At 44.6% G+C, this 18,958-nt stretch overlaps 1 protein-coding gene across 4 annotated transcripts in view; it reads right to left on the bottom strand.

Annotated features, from left to right (window-relative positions):
* The window catches only part of Pli (E3 ubiquitin-protein ligase pellino), a 123,347-nt gene extending 108,662 nt beyond the window's left edge, over window positions 1-14,685 (bottom strand). Inside the window, exon 1 of one of the 4 annotated variants that reach the window (XM_075698783.1) lies at window positions 14,535-14,685. In XM_075698783.1, the coding sequence (XP_075554898.1) occupies window positions 14,535-14,557 (23 nt within the window). In that variant the 5' untranslated portion in view covers window positions 14,558-14,685. The other 3 variants (XM_075698781.1, XM_075698779.1, XM_075698780.1) reach the window with 3 other exon arrangements.
* Window positions 14,686-18,958: the final 4,273 nt, after the last annotated feature.

Below are 18,958 nucleotides of genomic sequence, written 5' to 3'. Positions count from 1 at the left end.
TGGCAACCAAGTACCATGGTAGAGCGTAGAAAGAAACAGATACACAGACACAAGCGCTGTGTCTGTGTATCTGTTTCTTTCCACGTCCTCGTTCAGTCGCGCTTCTAAGCTTTACCATGGGTTCTAACCAACTAGCCCGCCAACGTGTTTTAACCAACCAAGTACAATGTAATTGAAAGCGCAAATAGAAAGCCAGGAGCCATCAGAAAAACAGAGACAGCGAATTGGATACAAAAAAGTTGAAACGACCGTAGAGCTTTACAACAACGAGAAAGAAATTGAAAAGAAAAATTTGTACAATAACATGAAGGGAAGTGCACTGCTATTTGAGGTTCGAGCTGGCTGCTCAAGGCCAAAAACATACCGGAGCAAATATTCGCAATTAGATGAGGCACGTGTGTGCTGCAGCAAAAAAAAAAATAAACAGGGAACCACTGAGCACATCCTAATGCAATGCGAAGGGATTCACCCAGCGAGACCAGTACGTTACGTGTGTACAGTTTCCAGGCACGCTCGGATTTAATGTGGACGGAAGCATCAACACGCCCCCAGTCGAGATAAGCAAGAGACGTTTCGAGTATTGGTGGAAAAAGAGCAGGGGACCGGATCAGGTAGCAGTACAAGGCAGATAAAGTAGTTGAGGGGAAAAGAAAGGCCAAAGAGATGTATACAAAAATGCCAGGATGAAAAACGGGTATAGAATACCTGATTTAATGAAGAAGGTCAAGTGAATATTTGTCACCGCCCCGTTTCAAACGGGATGCCGATAAATCCTCATCCTCATCACGTGAATGAAGTTAACAGACCTTTTTTTATTATTTCCAGCTAAAATCTTAAAAAGTTTTGCCTACAAATGAACTCTTACATTGCGATTTGCTTTTCTTGCGTCACCTAGCAACAAGCCAATGACGCGCTAGGCGCATGCGCCGTGAGCCAGACACCTCGCCGAAGCGAGCGAGGCCGGCCGCGCATGTGAGCGTTTGCCTGTTCGCGGTGATCCATCCGTCTTTTTAACGCGATAGCGTTAAGGAGCTCGTGTCGCAGAAAAGCCGGTGTCGTCGGCGTCGGTGTCGGCGTCGGTGTCGGCGTCCGGCGTTGGCCGTGAGCGATAAATCACGGCAGGCACTTCATAAATAAAAAGCAACTTCCAAGATGGGCTGGGTGGGAATCGAACCAGGGTCTCCGGAGTGTGAGACGGAGACGCTACCACTCAGCCACGAGTTCGATGCTTCCAAGCGGTACAAACGCGCCTCTAGTGAATGCGGTGTTGCCTTCGAAACGAGCCGTGCAAAGTTATACTGCGGTGTATATCGGTAATTATGAACATGTAACTTACAGAAGTCGCAATTACACGAGTAGCGAAGTGCGTTTCCGCTGCATTTCTTCTGGGCTTTCCGCACACGCTGAGCCATCTTGCGGCAAACATAGAAGACCCCCTCCTCTCCATGTACGGCGCTGCCTGACAGATGGCGCGCCACGCGCGCATTGGAGCTGTACAAGGACCGGTGCGAGGCGGGTCGCGGCATGGACACTCTCTCCCCTGACAACGCTTCGCCTTGCTCCCTCTGCAGAATCATGCGACCTTCCTTTCTTTAGATGACTATCTGTCTATCTTTCGGCCCGTGCCGATCACGACGTTTGGCTGGCGTGCATCATTTCTCCCTCCGAGATACCGAGTTCTTTGGTTCGTTCCGCTTGCTCAGGCGCACGTTTCGTTGCTGCGCCGAACGCTGCGTTGCTCGACCATATGGCTCGACGCTCACCGCGTCCGATGCGGGGCGCCTCGTAAGTGATGGCTGCCCTGTAGCCCATTGTCTTACACCCCTTGGCGGGTCGACAGGAACGCTGTCGCGTTCCACTCTTGAAGGCGAAGCTTAAGCGTCCTCCAATTTTTTATTTATTTTTTGTCGTTTCTCTTTCGTCTTCTGTTTTTGGTGGGGGAAGGTAGGACGAACGGCCTGGTTTCGTGGGCTCCAAGCGTATTCTTGTGTGCTATTGGATTGTCAAGGTGAGAAAATTTTGTTTAACAGTCTGCGCCGCATTTCAATTAATTTACGCTTACGGCACGGCACGACCCCAGGCGTTGTGACGCAGTTAGTTTTCGCGTGTATTGAATTTTACTTGGACAAAAATGTGGCGCTTTCTCCGATCCCCAACATTACCGCAACTAATTTCGGTACTTCTTGGGGTACATTTAAGGAAAGGTGGCCGCGCTCGGCGCTGTGACGCAGTTAGCGAAAAGTAGCTCGGTCGTGGTGACGCAGTTAGTTTCCGCGTGCAATGAATCTTTTTTATCACCCTCCCAAACACAACGAGCGATTTCCAAGAGTGTTAACGGGTGTGTTTCTTGCGCCGGCAGAACGTGCAAAACACCGAGCAGCTGAGAAACCAGGAACTGGTAACTCGAAAACTCAGTCTTCTGAACGACTGAAAACGGGCTTTGCACCCAAGCACTTGTCTTCAGTGAGAATAAGAGGAGTTGTGCGAGCGTCCACCAGCACGGTCTGGCTGGGAGCTTGCGCTGTGGCCACCTCGGTGTACGTGACGTACCATCGCGTCGGCTGAAGCCAAATTGTGTCTTGTACGGGCAGTCGCCCGTGTATTTGTGCTCTTCAAGGGCAAGAAATAAGGTCCGGGAATGGGGGAATGATCGGAAATCAGGCGTTTTCCTCACATTTCGGGTTTTTTCTACGCGATTTCTGTAAAAGCAAATTGCCTTTGTTCGTAATGTCGCCCATTCACGACTTCCGAACGTTTCGCCTCTACACGCAGTTTTCCTATAAGGTGTAAATACGGAAATGACACTTGCTCGTAATATACTTTTTTTCAGCTGATGCCGTCCGGCGAAGCTCCGTACGGGAATTACTGCTGCTTACTTGGTGCAACACCATTGGATGAGCGCACCAAAAACCCGGAACGAGCATTTATGCAGATCGAAATAAACATTTCCTGATTTCACAAGGTCTCTTGAGTTTATAAAAATTGCACGTTGCACAGAGGAGAGATTCGATAGAGGCTTGTAAAGATCGCTCGAAGGCGCATAAGAAAAAAGAAATGAAAATAATAAGCAAAACAAAAAAAACGATCCCTCACCATGGCCCGGCGCGGTTGAGCAGTAGAAGCGAACACAAATGCCGTGTCAATCAGTGCAGCCGGCATAACGCGTTCCAGCTAGCGTTCAAAACGCGCGCGCCCAAACCGAAACCGGAAGTGTGGTTCAGGTTGTAATGCAAGCGGCTTGGTGCGCTGCAATCGAATCGACCGCCGACCCCTTCTCGTTGAATTTCTTTCACTGTAAGACTGGTGCTGACCGCCACTGCGGCATAGAAATGGGCTACAGTTTGGGTTTCTCACGAAATAGCAATTGATAGAACGAAATGACGCCGTCGAAAAGACGAGTCATTGAAGATCTCTTTAGATGCGAACGTACCTGACGTAGACAGTGCGCGTTCGGTCACAAATCGCATTTGATTGAGTTCTGTTAACATTCAGTTGAAACTCATTTTGAACGAATGTAAATGACATCAGGTTTTTTGTGTGAGAGGGATAAAATTCCTTGTACTTGTGAGCAATGGCAAGATTACAATCTAAGAAACCATATAATCTCGCAAATTTTGATGACTTTTCCTGCTCCCTAAACGGCCCTAATAGGAGAACATACTTCGCAGTCCGTGACGTCGGACTAACGTGGGGGGGGGGGGGGGGGAGACTGTTTCCGACGCGAAATATGAGAAAAAAGTGTGCGCACCTTTTTCACTGAAAATGTTTACGAGCTGGCATTCTTCAAGTTCCCTGGCGGACTACGACACTAACGGCACACACGAAAGAAATTGGTAATTGATAGCTGATACCAAGTACGCATGCAAGTCCGTTGGAATACACTATCGCATCGGACTGAATCGTGTGCCTCTCCATGTTCAAACGATCCGGCCAAGGCTCACACGCAAAAATTGGCGAAAGACACCACTTGCAGAGAGCGTAGGCTCAAAGTTTCGTTTCTTTCTGGCGCACCACAACCCCTGGCCCATACACCATTGGCACCGATTTCTGACTGAAAGCGATAGTTTGGGTGCAAATTCAAACCGACAAATTCGCAGAAATTTCCAGGTCTTCTCCCTTATGGCAGACCTCCGAATAACGAAATTTTTAAAGAATAGACGAAGTGGTTCAGCAGTGCTGCCCTTTAGCGTGAACTTGTAAGCTCGCCGAACACCTCAGTTACTTTGAACCGTGCTAGTGAATACGCGAACACGGCACAAAAAAACGGGATAGTCGCAAGCCGAGAATTTCATCATTTGCCCGACATTTCCCTTACCCTCGCCTCTCCCCCTCTTTTTCCTTGCGAGAGACACTCGAAAAAAATACGGGCACACACGTGCAAGCGCACAATAGCGCAGAAGATGGCTCACAGCTGTGCCGCTCACAGGCAAGAACGTACGCCCAGCTGGCCGGCGCCGTTGGCAACGCGCTAGCGTCGTGTTGCGCACGGCGTCAAGAACAAGCGGGGAGGCGCTCCAGCACGTTCGCTTTCGAACCATCTCCAGATCCCGCGCCGGAGGACAACGCAATAAACACGAATCCCAAATTCCTGCACCGCGACTGCCCGCAACCCACAGCGCACACAAGTCCTTTCCCCACCACCACCGCCACGCACGCAAGCGCAGTACGTGGTCGACAAAGTACAAGAGAACGCGCCTCTTATATTTAACCGCAACGTGCGCGATAACCGCTCTTCGTTCGGACATTTGCTACGCAACGGGAAGGCACATTACCCAACGCATTCATGCTGCGTTGCACGAAGCCCAATGCAGTCGATCGGGTGGTCTCTTACCGTCTTGCGGAAAGACACAAATCAAGGGACGACGTTACAAGTCGCACACTAGCTCGGGTAGCGACACGACCGTGCGGGCTTCGAGCGTGGCGCATAGTTGCAGGACGCACGCATGCAAACGCACCTGGATGCCTCTTCTTGGTGAACACTGTTCCACAATCTGCGCGCAAACACCAAATGCCGCGCTCTCACTTGGCCACCTGCACACGAACTCCGCCTGGCTGAAGACATTTCTCTGCAACCGCTCTTCAAACGCGGACGCCTCAGAGGGGATGCCACGAGGCAAGAGGGATCTACGCAGTTCCAGCCCTGCTTACGCACCGAGTGGATCGACCGTTTTGTGCTCACGTGACAGTACTGCTTACCCATTCATCATCATGTGACTGTATGGAAGCTACTTGCGATGATTCCATTGCTACTAAGTACCCACCAGCTACAAATGCACACTATAGCTGTGATAGGCTCTGTTTTGCATACATGTCCCATTGTTCCGTCGAAAAGACATGCTTAGACACAAGAAACAAGGCCCCGATACTAAGTGCTGGCTGTCTCGATTGCCCTGTGCAACTTCACGCGACTGCGCTGAACAATGAAGTCCCCATTGAGGCCAACACTCTGCACTGAACGTATGTTCCAACTGTGCAACACGAGACTTTGCGTGTACAGCTGTACGCACGTGCAAATTGCGATGCATAGAGCATTGTGAGGTTTTGAAGCACTGTGCAAAACTGGACAGAACGTCTGGTGCACTGAAAATTTCCAACCCACGTTTAAGGGCAGGCAATATCACATGCAGACACGTCCACTTTCATCTTTTCATCCGCACAACGCAAGTACGCTGGGCCACGAAGGTGTGAAATGCGCAAATGGTGGATGTACGAGTGTGTTGAAGGCATGAACAAGCACGTACACTGATGCTCTAATGGCTTTCGAACACTCGCTGCCACACAGAGTCACCTGTGTGCTGATGTTTTGTGTATTGAGGACAAAGAATTATGCGGAGTAGCTGAAGGATGCGTGTTGTGCTACCAGGACCAAGAGGATCTAAGAACGACATTCTTTGGCAAACTCAGCCGAGCAAAACCCTCACCTGCATTTGTTGGAATCACTTTCTATCAAATGTGTAATTTCCTGCAGTGAAAGGACCCTTTTCTGTCTCAGGCAATTTGCAGTAAAGATATAAGAATGAAGGGAACCTTCACTTGAACGTAGGAAATTCATTTCTTTAATATTTATCTTTGTTTATACAGCTATAAAATTGCTCTACACATCATGATTAATTAAAACAACAAGACTAAAAACAATACACAGTGTACATGGAAGTATATGTGTAAAATAATTCCATGCTATTTCAAGACGTGCCCAGATGACCGCACCTTTAATGCAAAGAACGCACATGCAGTATCCCTTTGATCCAGTTATTGTCTGCTTATTTTGTCTTATTGTTGCTGCTAAAATATTTTTTTTGTGCAAGTTCTGTGTGAACAACTGGAGCACGACAGAGAATAAAGACCTAAGATGTGCTAGGCATTTGACTCAAGCTTAGGAATGCAGCAGGGCTATTCAATGTAGATTCACTGTTCACAAACCCTCAAAATCACCACAAATTTAGCAAGCGCGAAGTGCTGTCTAGGTAATAATAACATACATGTGCAAAGTGTTTGTGAAGAAGGACATTATGCATGCCGTAATAGACCTCAAGCAATAAGCCTATTCCCCAGAAATCTTGCAATACACGCTAACATGGAAATGTCGAGGAAAAAATAGCACGTCGAGAGTGCAGGTCACTTGCAACGCTTAGAAGCTAGACTGGCAATCTTTCTTGCACACCAAAAAACCTCGCAACACCTGTTCACGTGCCCTGTTATCAGAAGGGCCGCAAGACATGGTAGTGCTATGAGTGCAAGTTACTATTACTACATTGACGAGAGCTGGTGCAATGGCCAACAGCTATGTAGATAAAAAAGTTTCAAATGCGTAAGGCTTGGCATCTGTTACATAAACATGATTGCGATGCGTGACAGGTCGCAGCATAGGTTGGCATCAGTCAATACACTGGCTCAAAAAAATTCATCTTTAAGAGGAAGCTTTAGCTCGGGTGCTCCTACATAAATACATGTAAAAGGAGAATTCGTTTTTCTCAGCAACCACTGCACCAAATTTGATGAGGTTTGTTGCACTTAAAAGAAAAACTTAAAATCTAGTGACTGTTAGCTTCGAATTTAGAAGTTAGGTAGTCAACTTTTTATTAAATATTGACAAAAATCGGAAACATTTTCAAAAAATGAAACAATCAAGTTTACAACTCTAACTGTACAACGAAAAATGATAACACAATTCTGTGAATTGCATCTATTAGTACATCTAAAGTGGACAAAATTTGATATGTTACATATGAACATAAAAAAATTTAGCAATATGGAAATACAGCTTTTGCAGAACCCTTGTAAACAACGCAACAAATTCACTTAATATGTAAAATGATATATCGAATTTGTCCGCTTTGAATTATCTAATGGATGCCGTTTACAGAACCGCGATATCTGTTCTTGATGCAGAGCTATGAATTTGTAAACTTCGTGCTTCAATTTTTTTCAAACTGTCCAATACTTCAATATCTCTAATAAAATTCAAGCCCTAAATTTAAATTCCGCTTCCAACAGTCATTAGAATTTAGCTTTCTCTCTCAAACGAAACAAATTTCATTAAAATCGATTCAGGGGTTATTTCAGAAAAACGTTTTTGCGTTTTACATGTATTTGAATAGGCCGCACCGGAGTTGGGCTCAAGCTAAAGCTTCCTCTTGATAAGTTGTCCTTTCTGCTACAACTGCAGAGAAACTCTTTTCAATACTGCATATTGTTGATTTGTACTGCAAAAATCAGACTTGCCAAGCTCAGAATTCAAAAACTGAAGCTTCAATATAGCAAGCATTGACATTTGGTGAAAAATACTGAAGAATTTTGTATTATTTAGAATTTATAAATTTATTTGCAGTCTGTTCTCTAGGAACGTTGTAAACACACCCACTGCTCCACAGTGAAGCTATAGTCAGATACAACTTTAGAAAAAAAGGGAGGCCCCGCCAAGATGACCAAAGCGCGACATCTGATTGCCTCCGCGACTAAAATAGTCCCGCTCGAAAAATCGTGCTCCTGAAACACGCAGTTCTCGGTATAAAGACTTTTGTATTTGATGGCTGGTTTAGTAGAGTTCTCATGTGCTACAGTACATGCTGGATAGCGACAGAAAAATAACCCCGTGCCTGCTACAACGCTGCCTGTCATCTGCTCTTTAGCTTCAGTGCAAGTGACAAAAGTAGAAAGAGCAGCTCTGCTTGACGTTTGCGCTTGTTTGCATGTACATGGCGTATCTACTACTGGTTTTCCAAGATTAAAATGAATCGGTTGCTATTGAAAAAGTATTTATCGCAGAAGCACACAGCTGATGCGAGTTGGCCCAGTTCGAAGTGCGGGCGGCCATCCTCGTCTGCGGGGTTATCGGCCGTCCGGCTCATGACGTCAGTCCAGAGTGCGCGCCCATTGGTGGATGTTCGTGTGCGTATTTGTCGGAGGAGTAAATGCCCCCTTTTTTCTAAAGTTGTATCCGACTATAGAATGATCAGCACCTCAGACAAATGGAAATATTCATGGCCGAAATTTCAGCTGCCATTGCACAATGGTTCTACAAAGCAAGTGGCTGTACTGTGGATAGATTAGATAATCGAGCAGGTCAGAAAAATCTATCTGAAAACTGGCTGACGACAGCATTTGCAATTTTTAAATTTGTTTTAGTCTAAACTTGATGCAAACAAAAAAATAGCAAAATTATTGGCATCTATACAGCAATCGCAAACAAGCTGTAAAAACCAGAAATTTTAAGATCAAGTAGTAAAAGTTGGAAGGTACGGAGAATGTTCACGTAGAACGAACGGAGCACACTCGCACACGTTGCTTGTTCACAACATTGGCACCAACAACATGCTTTTTTGGAACTGTTCAAATTTTCAGCCTCTCTCTACGACTCAACTAAACCAACTTCAAAATACGATGTCACTCGGTATGAGTTACTATATTCGTGCATTTTCAATAACAAGGCAATGCAGAGGGTGAAGGCCATCTGCTTACACAAAGCCAACAGCTGCCTCTGAAGGATGCCACAATGCGCCTGCTGCAGGAGAGTGTCATAGGGACACGCAAGATTTGCGCAGATTTTAGTGCTCACAATTCCATCATTCAAGACAAACGCCATGCATTATTCAAGTGAAGTAACCATGGCTTTCCTGCAGATAGAAAAGAGAAAGCTAGCATACACTTGTACAGCATTCTGTAAACAAGTGTGAAAGCATTCTGAAAGCAGCTTAGGGAATGCTAAAAAGATATCTGATGTAAGTTACCGCTTACACAAACTAAAGAACGAGGCTGTCATTAGTGCAATTACTGACAAGTACCGTGGGTGCCCAAAGTCAAGCCTGACGAGATAAAAACTAATACTTGTTGCTTAATTGACGACGTTTTCGCAACGGCATTGAGTACCTGCATCATACATGGCTGCATGCTTTTATTCTATGCTTTCTCAATTCTTTACTTTTTTGTGCCTCGTGGCAAACTTGCTAAAATCGAAGAAAACAAATGCTCCCTTGTAAGAACTGCACAAAATAGACAAGAATGGTAGGCAGTCCTCCCACGTTTCTAGTCCATTTCATGCAATTCTTAAACATCAATGTTTAATAAGGTTGAACAACTCTCTAGCCACACTCAAAAAAATTTCTAGCAATAGCTGGCACCAAAGAAGCATGCAGCATGCCTATGGCATAGAAACCTCAGTTGTATTGGTGACAATATAATGCCTTTACACATACCATTACAGTAGCCGCTATTTTACTCGAATAGCATTGCTCGGTTGACAGTGCTTCTTAAGAGGAAGCTTTAGCTCGGGCCCAACTCCGGTGCGGCCTATTCAAATACATGTAAAACGCAAAAACGTTTTTATGAGATAACCCCTGGACCGATTTTGATGAAATTTGTCGCATTTGAAAGAGAAAGTTAAATTCTAGTGACTGTTGGAAGCGGAATTTCGATTTAGGGCTTGAATTTTCTTAAAACGATTTTCAAGTATTTGACCGTTTGAAAAAAATAGAAGCACGAAGTTTATAAATTCATAGCTCTGCATCAAGAACCGATATCGCGGTTCTGCAAATGGCATCCATTAGATCATTCAAAGCGGACAAATTCAATATGTCATTTTACATCTTACGTGAATTTGTTACGTTGGTTACAACGGTTTTGCAAAAGTTGTATTTCTCTATTATTAAATTTTTTTTATATTCATGTGTAACATATCAATTTTGTCCGCTTTAGATGTACTATTAGATGCAATTCACAGAATTGTATTATCATTTTCTGTTGTTAAGTTACAGAGTTGTAAACTTGATAGTTTCGTTTTTCGAAAATTTTCGATTTTTGCCAATTTTTAATAAAAAATTGACAATCTAACTCAAAAATTCGAAACCAACAGTCACTAGATTTTACGTTTGTCTTTTAAATGCAACAAACCTCGTCAAATTTGGTGCAGTGGTTGCCGAGAAAAACGAATTCTCCTTTTACATGTATTTAGATAGGAGCACTTGAGCTAAAGCTTCCTCTTAAGCATCAAACCTTTCCTACACTCATCACAGACACCTCCAGCAAACCGCATGATCATGCAATGCTACTCTATGCCACCAGCAAATTCAAATGGAAGCAGGCAGAACTTAAACTTAATGTGATGCTCAGGAAGCTTGTTAAGGTAGCCCTAGGGATGTCGAGTAACGCTGCAACTGACAAACTCGCCAGTCTAGCGGTGCACAAAACAATGCTAGTGCAACAACTAGTGCAACACAAAAGATTGACAAAAACACGAGCTGGCAGGAACATATTACAGACAACAGGTGTAGAATTGAATAGATCAAGGAACCCAATAGAGGCAGAAGTAGAATTAAGGACTGACGTTAGGAACAAGATCAGAACCAACCCTCTCCCCTGAAACATGCATGCAGAATATAATGTCGAAAGGAGAAAGGCAAGAGCTAAAGCACTCTTGCAGGAAATAGAGCAGCAGAACCAACTGGCAGCTATAGTTGATGCTGCCTGGGAGAAAGGTAAAGAAGCATATATGGCCATTGTATCAAATTCTCAAGGGAACGTGCAAGACGCTATCTCTATTTTTACCAAGGACCCCATGGTGGCAGAACAAGCGGCGATTGCTCTAGCCATCAGGAGTAATAAGTGGGCCTGCATTTACAGCGATTCAAATCCGCTATAAAGTGTTTTAATAAAGGCTATGTAGCTGGAGTTGCAGCTAACCTTTCTGAAAATATTGGGATTATGAGAACTGAAATCTGATGGTTTCCTGCGCATATGGGGAAAGTGAACGAGACTCGGGTAAACCTCAATGAGGTTGCTCATGACTTGGCTTCCAGTCACAACTGAGCCATTCACCATCAAGCCAGGGAATATAGAGATACCTTAATAATTTACAATGACATTACCCAACATTACTATTTAGGACACAGGCAACTCCCGTTGCCACATTCAAAATTGAACGGGGCTCAGGCATTCTCACTACACGTATTGCAAACAGGTACACATTCCATGCCATACCCCATTAATAAAATATATCCAGAGAGGGAGATTAAGAGGGACTGCAACTATTGCAATGGCATCATTGGAATCAGACATACGCTGGCAGGGTGTGCCGCGACTCTCCCCAACCTCGTTGAGGAACGGACACAATGGGAGAAAAGGATTCAAAGCCCATTGTTTCAAGCCCAACTAAGGGCCGTCCAGAAGGCCCATAATGTGGCTGAAGGGCTTGGCCTGGTGCAAAATTGGGAGTGGCCAGCCTTTGGTTAAAAAGTCCATCCTCCAGACCTCATTTCAATAAGTTTTCACACACACACACACACACACACACACACACACACACACACACACACACACACACACACACACACACACACCAGCAGCTATTAAGATATGTTCACAATAGTAAAGCAATCTACCGTGCTGAAGCCGTAGCTGCTATGACACCAATGAGTAACTCCCAAAGTATCATAATAAGCCTGTAGACAAAAAGTTTAGGCGCATGGGCAGCATCTACTTGCAATGCTATTTGCAAAGCACATTCAGATCCCCCTAAACCAAATCCATGCGAGTCATGGCAGCATCAAGATTGTGCTGGTCCCTTTCTGGACAAATAAGATTTCCAGAGAATTTAGCAGTGCTATTTGAGTACAGCCACTCATAGTGAATTTGATTACAATGCGGGAGCCAAAGGCAAATAGCAGTCTACATGAAGACAACAGTTGTCTTTGGAGATAACCAGTACATGCTCGCAGCAATATGTTCTGGGGCACGCAGGCAACACATTTTATTGCCAGAGAGCTTACAATATGCACTAATGTTAGTCATCATCAGCGCTACAAAACCCAGCACTATATAAAGCCGCATGAACCGATCAGTTAGCCTTCCCACACAATGAAGACTTTGCCATTCAACCAAGCATTCAATACTGTAGAGCTCTGCATACAAGTCACAATAGTGTTGCAAGTTACTATTACCTTACCAACAGCTGCAATACATGGAGTCAAAATTCAACAGCTGCTCTAATTAAAATTACCAGCTACGTCTGGAGAGATATATACATTTGAAGCCAAAAGCCCTTGGATCCAAGGCACTGTTTCCTTACTCAAACCCATGGCATGCATAATTTAGGGGGTTACTCAGATGCATAAAGATTTGCCAGTTTTAGTTTTGTGTGTATAGACATGTATAAATGCAAAGATAAATAGGGATCCGTCTCCACGGAATTTCTTTCTGCAAAATACTTATTTAACCAGAAAACGCCTTTCTTCGTTCACACGACAAACAACCTAAAGCTTCACCTCGGGCGTTTTTTTGTTTTGTTTTTTCGAAGCATGAAACCGTATGTGAGCCGGTTTGCAGGCGTGTCCCGACGAGAACGAATCATTTCAAGTAGCTCGGTTTCAGAAAACATGCCGGTCTCAAAAAGGCTTTCAAAGCGCATTCCGAGAAAAGGTATGCACACATCCTTCCACCGTGTTTGCGTTGGCATTCAGTGCTCTGAAAGAAATGTTCCGAAGACCAGGTTGTTTTGCTTAACGAGGCGAGTGGTTTCTCAAAGTTCGCGCACACTTCTAGTTGACACTCCTCCACGCACGGGCAGTTAAACATTAAAAAAAAACAGCACTTGGTAGGGTCACTGATGGCGTGCTTCTTTGAAAGTGCAGCAAACAAGTCAACAAACTACCGAACAAAACTCCCACGAGACACTTTTCGGCCGCGAAAAGCCGAAGAAATTCACTTGCGTTCGACGACAGCAAAGGTGGTAACGACCGCCGGGAACTTAGTCATGAGAACTACAGCGAAAAGCATGACGCCCTCGGAAATGAGACACAAAACAAGAAGTGCCAGATGAAACAAGTTCTAGAAGCAGCAACACGTCAGTTCGCGTCCCACGTGAAAAAAAAAAAGAAAGCATCGGAGCACCCGGGCAAACAAAGGACGCGTCTTTCGTCGTCGTGATGCACCGCCCCTGCGAGGTCGTTACTTTTTCCCGTCACGGACAGGCAAGGCCGACGTTTCGGCGAGCAGCCAAGTTCGATGACCAAAACAGACGCCCCGAAACCCCGAGTTCGACGCGCGCGCAACACACGGCGAAGCGGCTCATCGAAACGATTCGACGCCGTTCGATTCCAAAACACCAACTGCTAGGACGGGGAACTTTGGCACGCCGTTCGTGGGAACCACAAGCGCGGGCCAAAACACCACAGACGCGATTCCGCTGCTAGCAGTCTCAGCACTTGGGAATGACATGTATTTTTTCTTGTTTTTTCTTTCAAGCTCGCCCTGCTGCCGTGCGCTTAAACACGCCTCTGCAGCGTTTCCCACACGGCACGAGAGGCGGTCAGAGAACAGCCTTGACTGATTTTTTTTTTTTTTTCCGCGACGGCCGCCGCCGCAGCACAAGCCAAAACCTGTCGCCCACTGTGCGTGCTCGCAGTACGAGCCGCCAGACTATTACAACAAACCTGTTCAACGCGCAGCGTGTCGAACAGCACAAACTGTCGCGGTGATACCGCACCAAGCGTATTTCCTGTATTCGAATTCAAAACTCCGACGGGCTAAATCTGCAGCGAGAACGCGGTTTAACCGAAAGAGAAAACCTGCCGGATACTGATAAAAAAGCCGTGAGCTTCGAAATATCATACGCGAGAGATAGCGGCGCGCCGAAACGACCGTGGCAAACGATGTGCTACGGGCGAGAGAATGTTTTTGTTTGTTGCCGCCGCACGACGGGAACTCTAGCTCCCATCACTTCGGTGAGGAGCCAGTAGACACCCGCCGCGAGGTAACTTGGCGTTACGGACACGCATCGTGCGAAACCACCTGAATGCCGAAAAGAGAAATTGTAAATATCGCGACCCGACGACGAGCAGTTTTATTATCGAAACGGCCGTGTTCTCTCGGAGCGGAGTCGGCTGGTCCGTTGTTCGCGTGCAAAAGCCGTTGCTACGGCGCCGGTGGCGCGCGATGCCGCGATGTCGCGCGTTCTGCCGGCTGCTCGGGCGTTTCCGCGAGACTTTAGCGGCGAATTTCGAGCGTTTTGAAATGGATGGAAAACGCACGAGGCGATTACTTACAGTTTCTGGTGGTCAGGCATCATCCATTATCCAACACAAATGTCTGCGTCCGTCGTGACAAGTGCCGCCACCTATCTTTTGTAACAGCTGCCAGCGACTGCGCATCGTCGACGCTCGGCGGCGCCTCGAGGTCGGCACGCTGAAAACGGAACTAAATGGAAAAAATGTGCACAGTAAATAAAACCCACTAAAAAAATAGTTAAACCCACGAGAAAACAAAACAACGCTGTTTCGTTGAATAATAAAAAGAATGAAGAAGAGTTACTATTATCAGTTTTGTCATCATGGCAGACGCATGCAAAAAGCGGGAAATTCAAATGTCTCGGCGTATTTGACGCGTCCAAACACTAAAACAGGCGTTCTCTGTGTGGCTTGTATGGCAGCCGGTCACAGCACCTTATTTTGTCGATCCACCACACAAGTATTTTTTTTTACTTTTTTACATTTATTGCGCTCTCTTCATTCATTAATGTGCGTATAAATGTATACGTAGTATCTGCTTATTCTGTGTGCATAAAATTAGTAGGAATGACATGTTTTGTTTCTCCATCGTTATTTTCTTTAAACAAGTCAGTATCTGACCGTTACTTTGTGAAAATCCCTGTCAACATCCATCGTGCCTATATTGCGGAAATAGGAAAGAAAAACGTCATTCCCTTACACAATTCCAGCGAAAAGGAAGTATTTACTAAGTCGCATGCCTGTATCATTAACGCCTCACTCATTCAAGTTACTAGAGCACATAACCTACAGATATATCAAGAATTTTCTTGAATCTGACAATATTCTCTCTTACGCTCAGCATAGTTTATGGCGTGCATTCAGACTCATCACTCTGCCAAGTGTATTCACTCCTTTCACATCTTTATAGCTCTTGACTTAGGTCTTCAGGTTGAGGCATTATTCATAGACTTCCCAAATCTTTCGACACAGTGAGTCACTCTAAGCGTCTTCATAAAGTTGACCCTATATTAAACAACCCTTCACTTGCTAGACAGATTAGAAGTTTCATTTCCAATCATCGTCAATATGTCATAGCGGGAAGTTTCATCTTCTGGGCAACTGCGATTTCCTTATTCAGATGCATGTAAAACGCAACGACACTCTCTGAGACAACCACTGGACTGTTATGAATGACATTTCTTGCATTTTAGAAAAAAAATTAAATTTTAGCAATGGTACGACCCAGAATCCCGATTTAAGATCTACTTTTTTTACTAAAATTGCCAGAAAATATTGTAAGCTTCGAAAGAATAGAAGCACGAAGCTTACAAATCTGCAAGTCTGCAAACTGCATATATTAGAACATCTAGAGCGGACAGATTTGGTAGAAGAGTCTATACGGCTTACGTGGCATATTTACAATGCTTGCGAAAGTTTTGCAATAGTCCAGCTCAGAAATCAGTTGTGCATTTGAGCGCGGCACAATAGATCAATTTTCTCCGATCTTTAGATGTCTCAATGGGTGCCGCTTTTTTTTCTCTTTTTCTTTCTTTTCATTTCTTAGTTATAGAGATGCAAACATGTAACTGAGGTCTGTTTTTAATTTTGGGATTTTCAGAATTAAAAAAATATATATACCATAACATCAAATAAAATAAAATTATCTTGTAGGCTGTATCGGTGACGCTGCAGCTGTGAGGTTCGCAAAACGTCGCGTGCGCGCTACGGAGGATGTATGGGTACCAGGGTACAGATATGGATGTGGCCAAATACACAAATGACAATTATTCGTGCATTATAAACTTTCCATGCTTAAGTTATGATCATAGGCGCCTCTACTAGGGGGGAGGGACCGCAAGCCTCAGAAGGGGCGAGGGTACGTAAAGTGTAGCGTTAGCGCCCCCCCCCCCCCACACACACACACAAATTTGAAAGCGAGCTCTGTCGTGTACCCACTGGCAAATTCAGCAAAACAACAGCTGAGCCAAGTTTTCTTTTTTAAATTGCATATCCCCTGCTTGGACATCTAGGACTGTCTTTCGGGCCTCATCGCCACGCGCTGCAGCAGGGACGCGCCTTGCACGCCTGCATTGCAGAGGAAGCTGTCGCCGGGCGGTCCTAAACAAGTTTCAACGTCCACGTACCGCTTGAATAATCTCGGGTTTGTTGGGGTCCTCTAAGCCAAACAGCTTCGAGAACGCAAGATCAAGTTTGCTTTTTATGATCTAACGGTCTGTAATCAGTGTTGCCATTTTAGCGAAATTGTCGCTAAATTTATTGATTCTCTTTGTCTGTTTAGCTTAAAGCTTTCTATTTAGTGACAGGTGACCTTTTTAGCGGCTTCAAAGTTAGGAAAGTTGCTTTAAAAAATGGCCTTCTAGAGCGCAGTTTATCATTCAAAAGCTAACTGTAAGGGTGACTGATTGAGCAACTTGGGGAACCATAATCGTAAGTCTACAGCGCGCAGCACTAAATAAATTCGATCGTTTGTGGGTGTTCACAAGCGTAACAGTAAACTAATTAAATAAAGCAATTTAAATAACCTTTATGTTCAGATCTAGAACACAGAAGATGAATAAGACAGGCCAACTGATCAGGAAGGCGCAGATACCGAAGCGACTGACCTCATTCTCCCCCCTGCTATAATGCCCTCATGGGCGATGCAGGTATGAAATAAATAAATAAATAAATAAATAAATAAATAAACAAACAAATAAATAAATAAATAAATAAATAAATCTGAACAAATGGCTTCTGTTTCTCTCAGCATTCGCATCAATCAGTATATACAATGAGCTTTCAGGTATATCAAGGTAGGAAGCGTAGTGTTGGACCTGTATAAAGATCGAATAATTGTCATCGCCGTGTTAACAACATATAGCCAAGGGCGCCCCGCAGAATTTCGCTACCTTATTACAAACATCGAGTACCTGAAAATTTAGGGATAATGTAGACTAAGTGCCGTTTCCTGCTAGGAAAACTAGATTATTTGTGTTCTTTTTTAATTGTGGTGTATTTGTAACCTTACAATCCCAAGGTAAACGCTAAATTTAAGCTGACATCATTCGTTATGTAACTATATTAGTAAAGTAACATACCTTTGCAGCGTGCTGCTAAATTCACTGTTTATCTGTCACGTGCGTGGACATTACACAAAAAGAACACGAAACATCTAGCTAAATGATTTATTTCACGTTAGCTTATACTATAGTGCTCAAAAACGCCTACATTATTTAACATCCACTTGAAAGGTTTAGCGAGAATTTTAGCAACTTTTAATGCGAAAGCATTATATGTCCCATGAGGCAGAAAATTTAGCGTGATCAAGCGATGGGACCAAGAATGGCCGACGGCGCAAAGAGTAAAGACACGCCAAAAAACGCTCCGATTGATGTCACATTTCTGAGGGAGGTTACTGTAAACAAATTAAATCATCATCATCATTATCATCATCATCATATTTTATGCCCACTGCAGGACGAAGGCCTCTCCCTCCGATCTCCAATTACCCTTGCCCTGTGCCAACCGATTCCAGCTAGCGTCTGCGAATTTCTTACTTTCATCACCCCACCTAGTCTCCTGCCGCCCTCGACTGCGCTTCCCTTCTCTTGGCACCCATTCTGTAACCCTAATGGTCCACCAGTTATCAAACCTACGCATTATATGACCAGCCCAGCACCGTTTTTTCCCACAATGGCAATTAGAATATCGGTTATTACTGTTTGCTCTCTGATCCACACCGCTGTCTTCCTGTCTCTTAACGTTATGCCTAACATTCTCCGTCCCACCCATCTTTGCGCGGTCCTTAACTTTTTTCGATTGTCAGTCTGCAAGTTTCTGCCTCATATGTCCCCACCGGTAGAATACGTGGATTGTACACCTTTCTTCTTAATGATAATGGTAAGCTTCCAGTCAGGATCCGACAATGTCTGCCGAATGCGCTCCAACCCCTTTTTATTCTTCTGTAAGTTTCCTTCTCATGATCAGGGTCCACTGTGAGTAATTGGCCTAGGTAAACGTACTCCTCCACAGACTCTAGAGGCTGACTGGTCATCCTGAACTCTTGTTCCCTTGCCCGGCTATTGATGATTAACTTTATCTTCTGCATATTAATCTTCCAATTTCACTCTTATACTCTCTCTCTTAAGGTCCTCAATCATTTGTTGTAACTCGTCCCCGGTATTGCTGAACAAGGCAATGTCATATGCAAATCAAAGGTTGCCGAGATATTCGCCATTGATCCATACTCCTAAGCCTTCCCAGTTTAATAGCTTGAATACTTCTTCCAAGCACGCAGTGAACAGCAATGGAGAGATTGTGTCTCCTTGTCTGACCCCTATCTTTATAGGTATCTTCCTACTTTTCTTGTAGAGAATTAAGGCAGCTGTTGAATCTCCGTAGATACTTTCCAGGATATCTACGTAAGCGTCCTGTACTCCTTGATTACGTAATGCCTCTATGACTGCTGGTATCTCTAGTGA

The sequence above is a fragment of the Dermacentor variabilis genome, chromosome 7 (genome assembly GCF_050947875.1).
Source record: "Dermacentor variabilis isolate Ectoservices chromosome 7, ASM5094787v1, whole genome shotgun sequence".
Classification (NCBI taxonomy): Eukaryota; Metazoa; Arthropoda; class Arachnida; order Ixodida; family Ixodidae; genus Dermacentor; species Dermacentor variabilis.
This window is presented reverse-complemented; position numbering and strand designations above follow the sequence as displayed.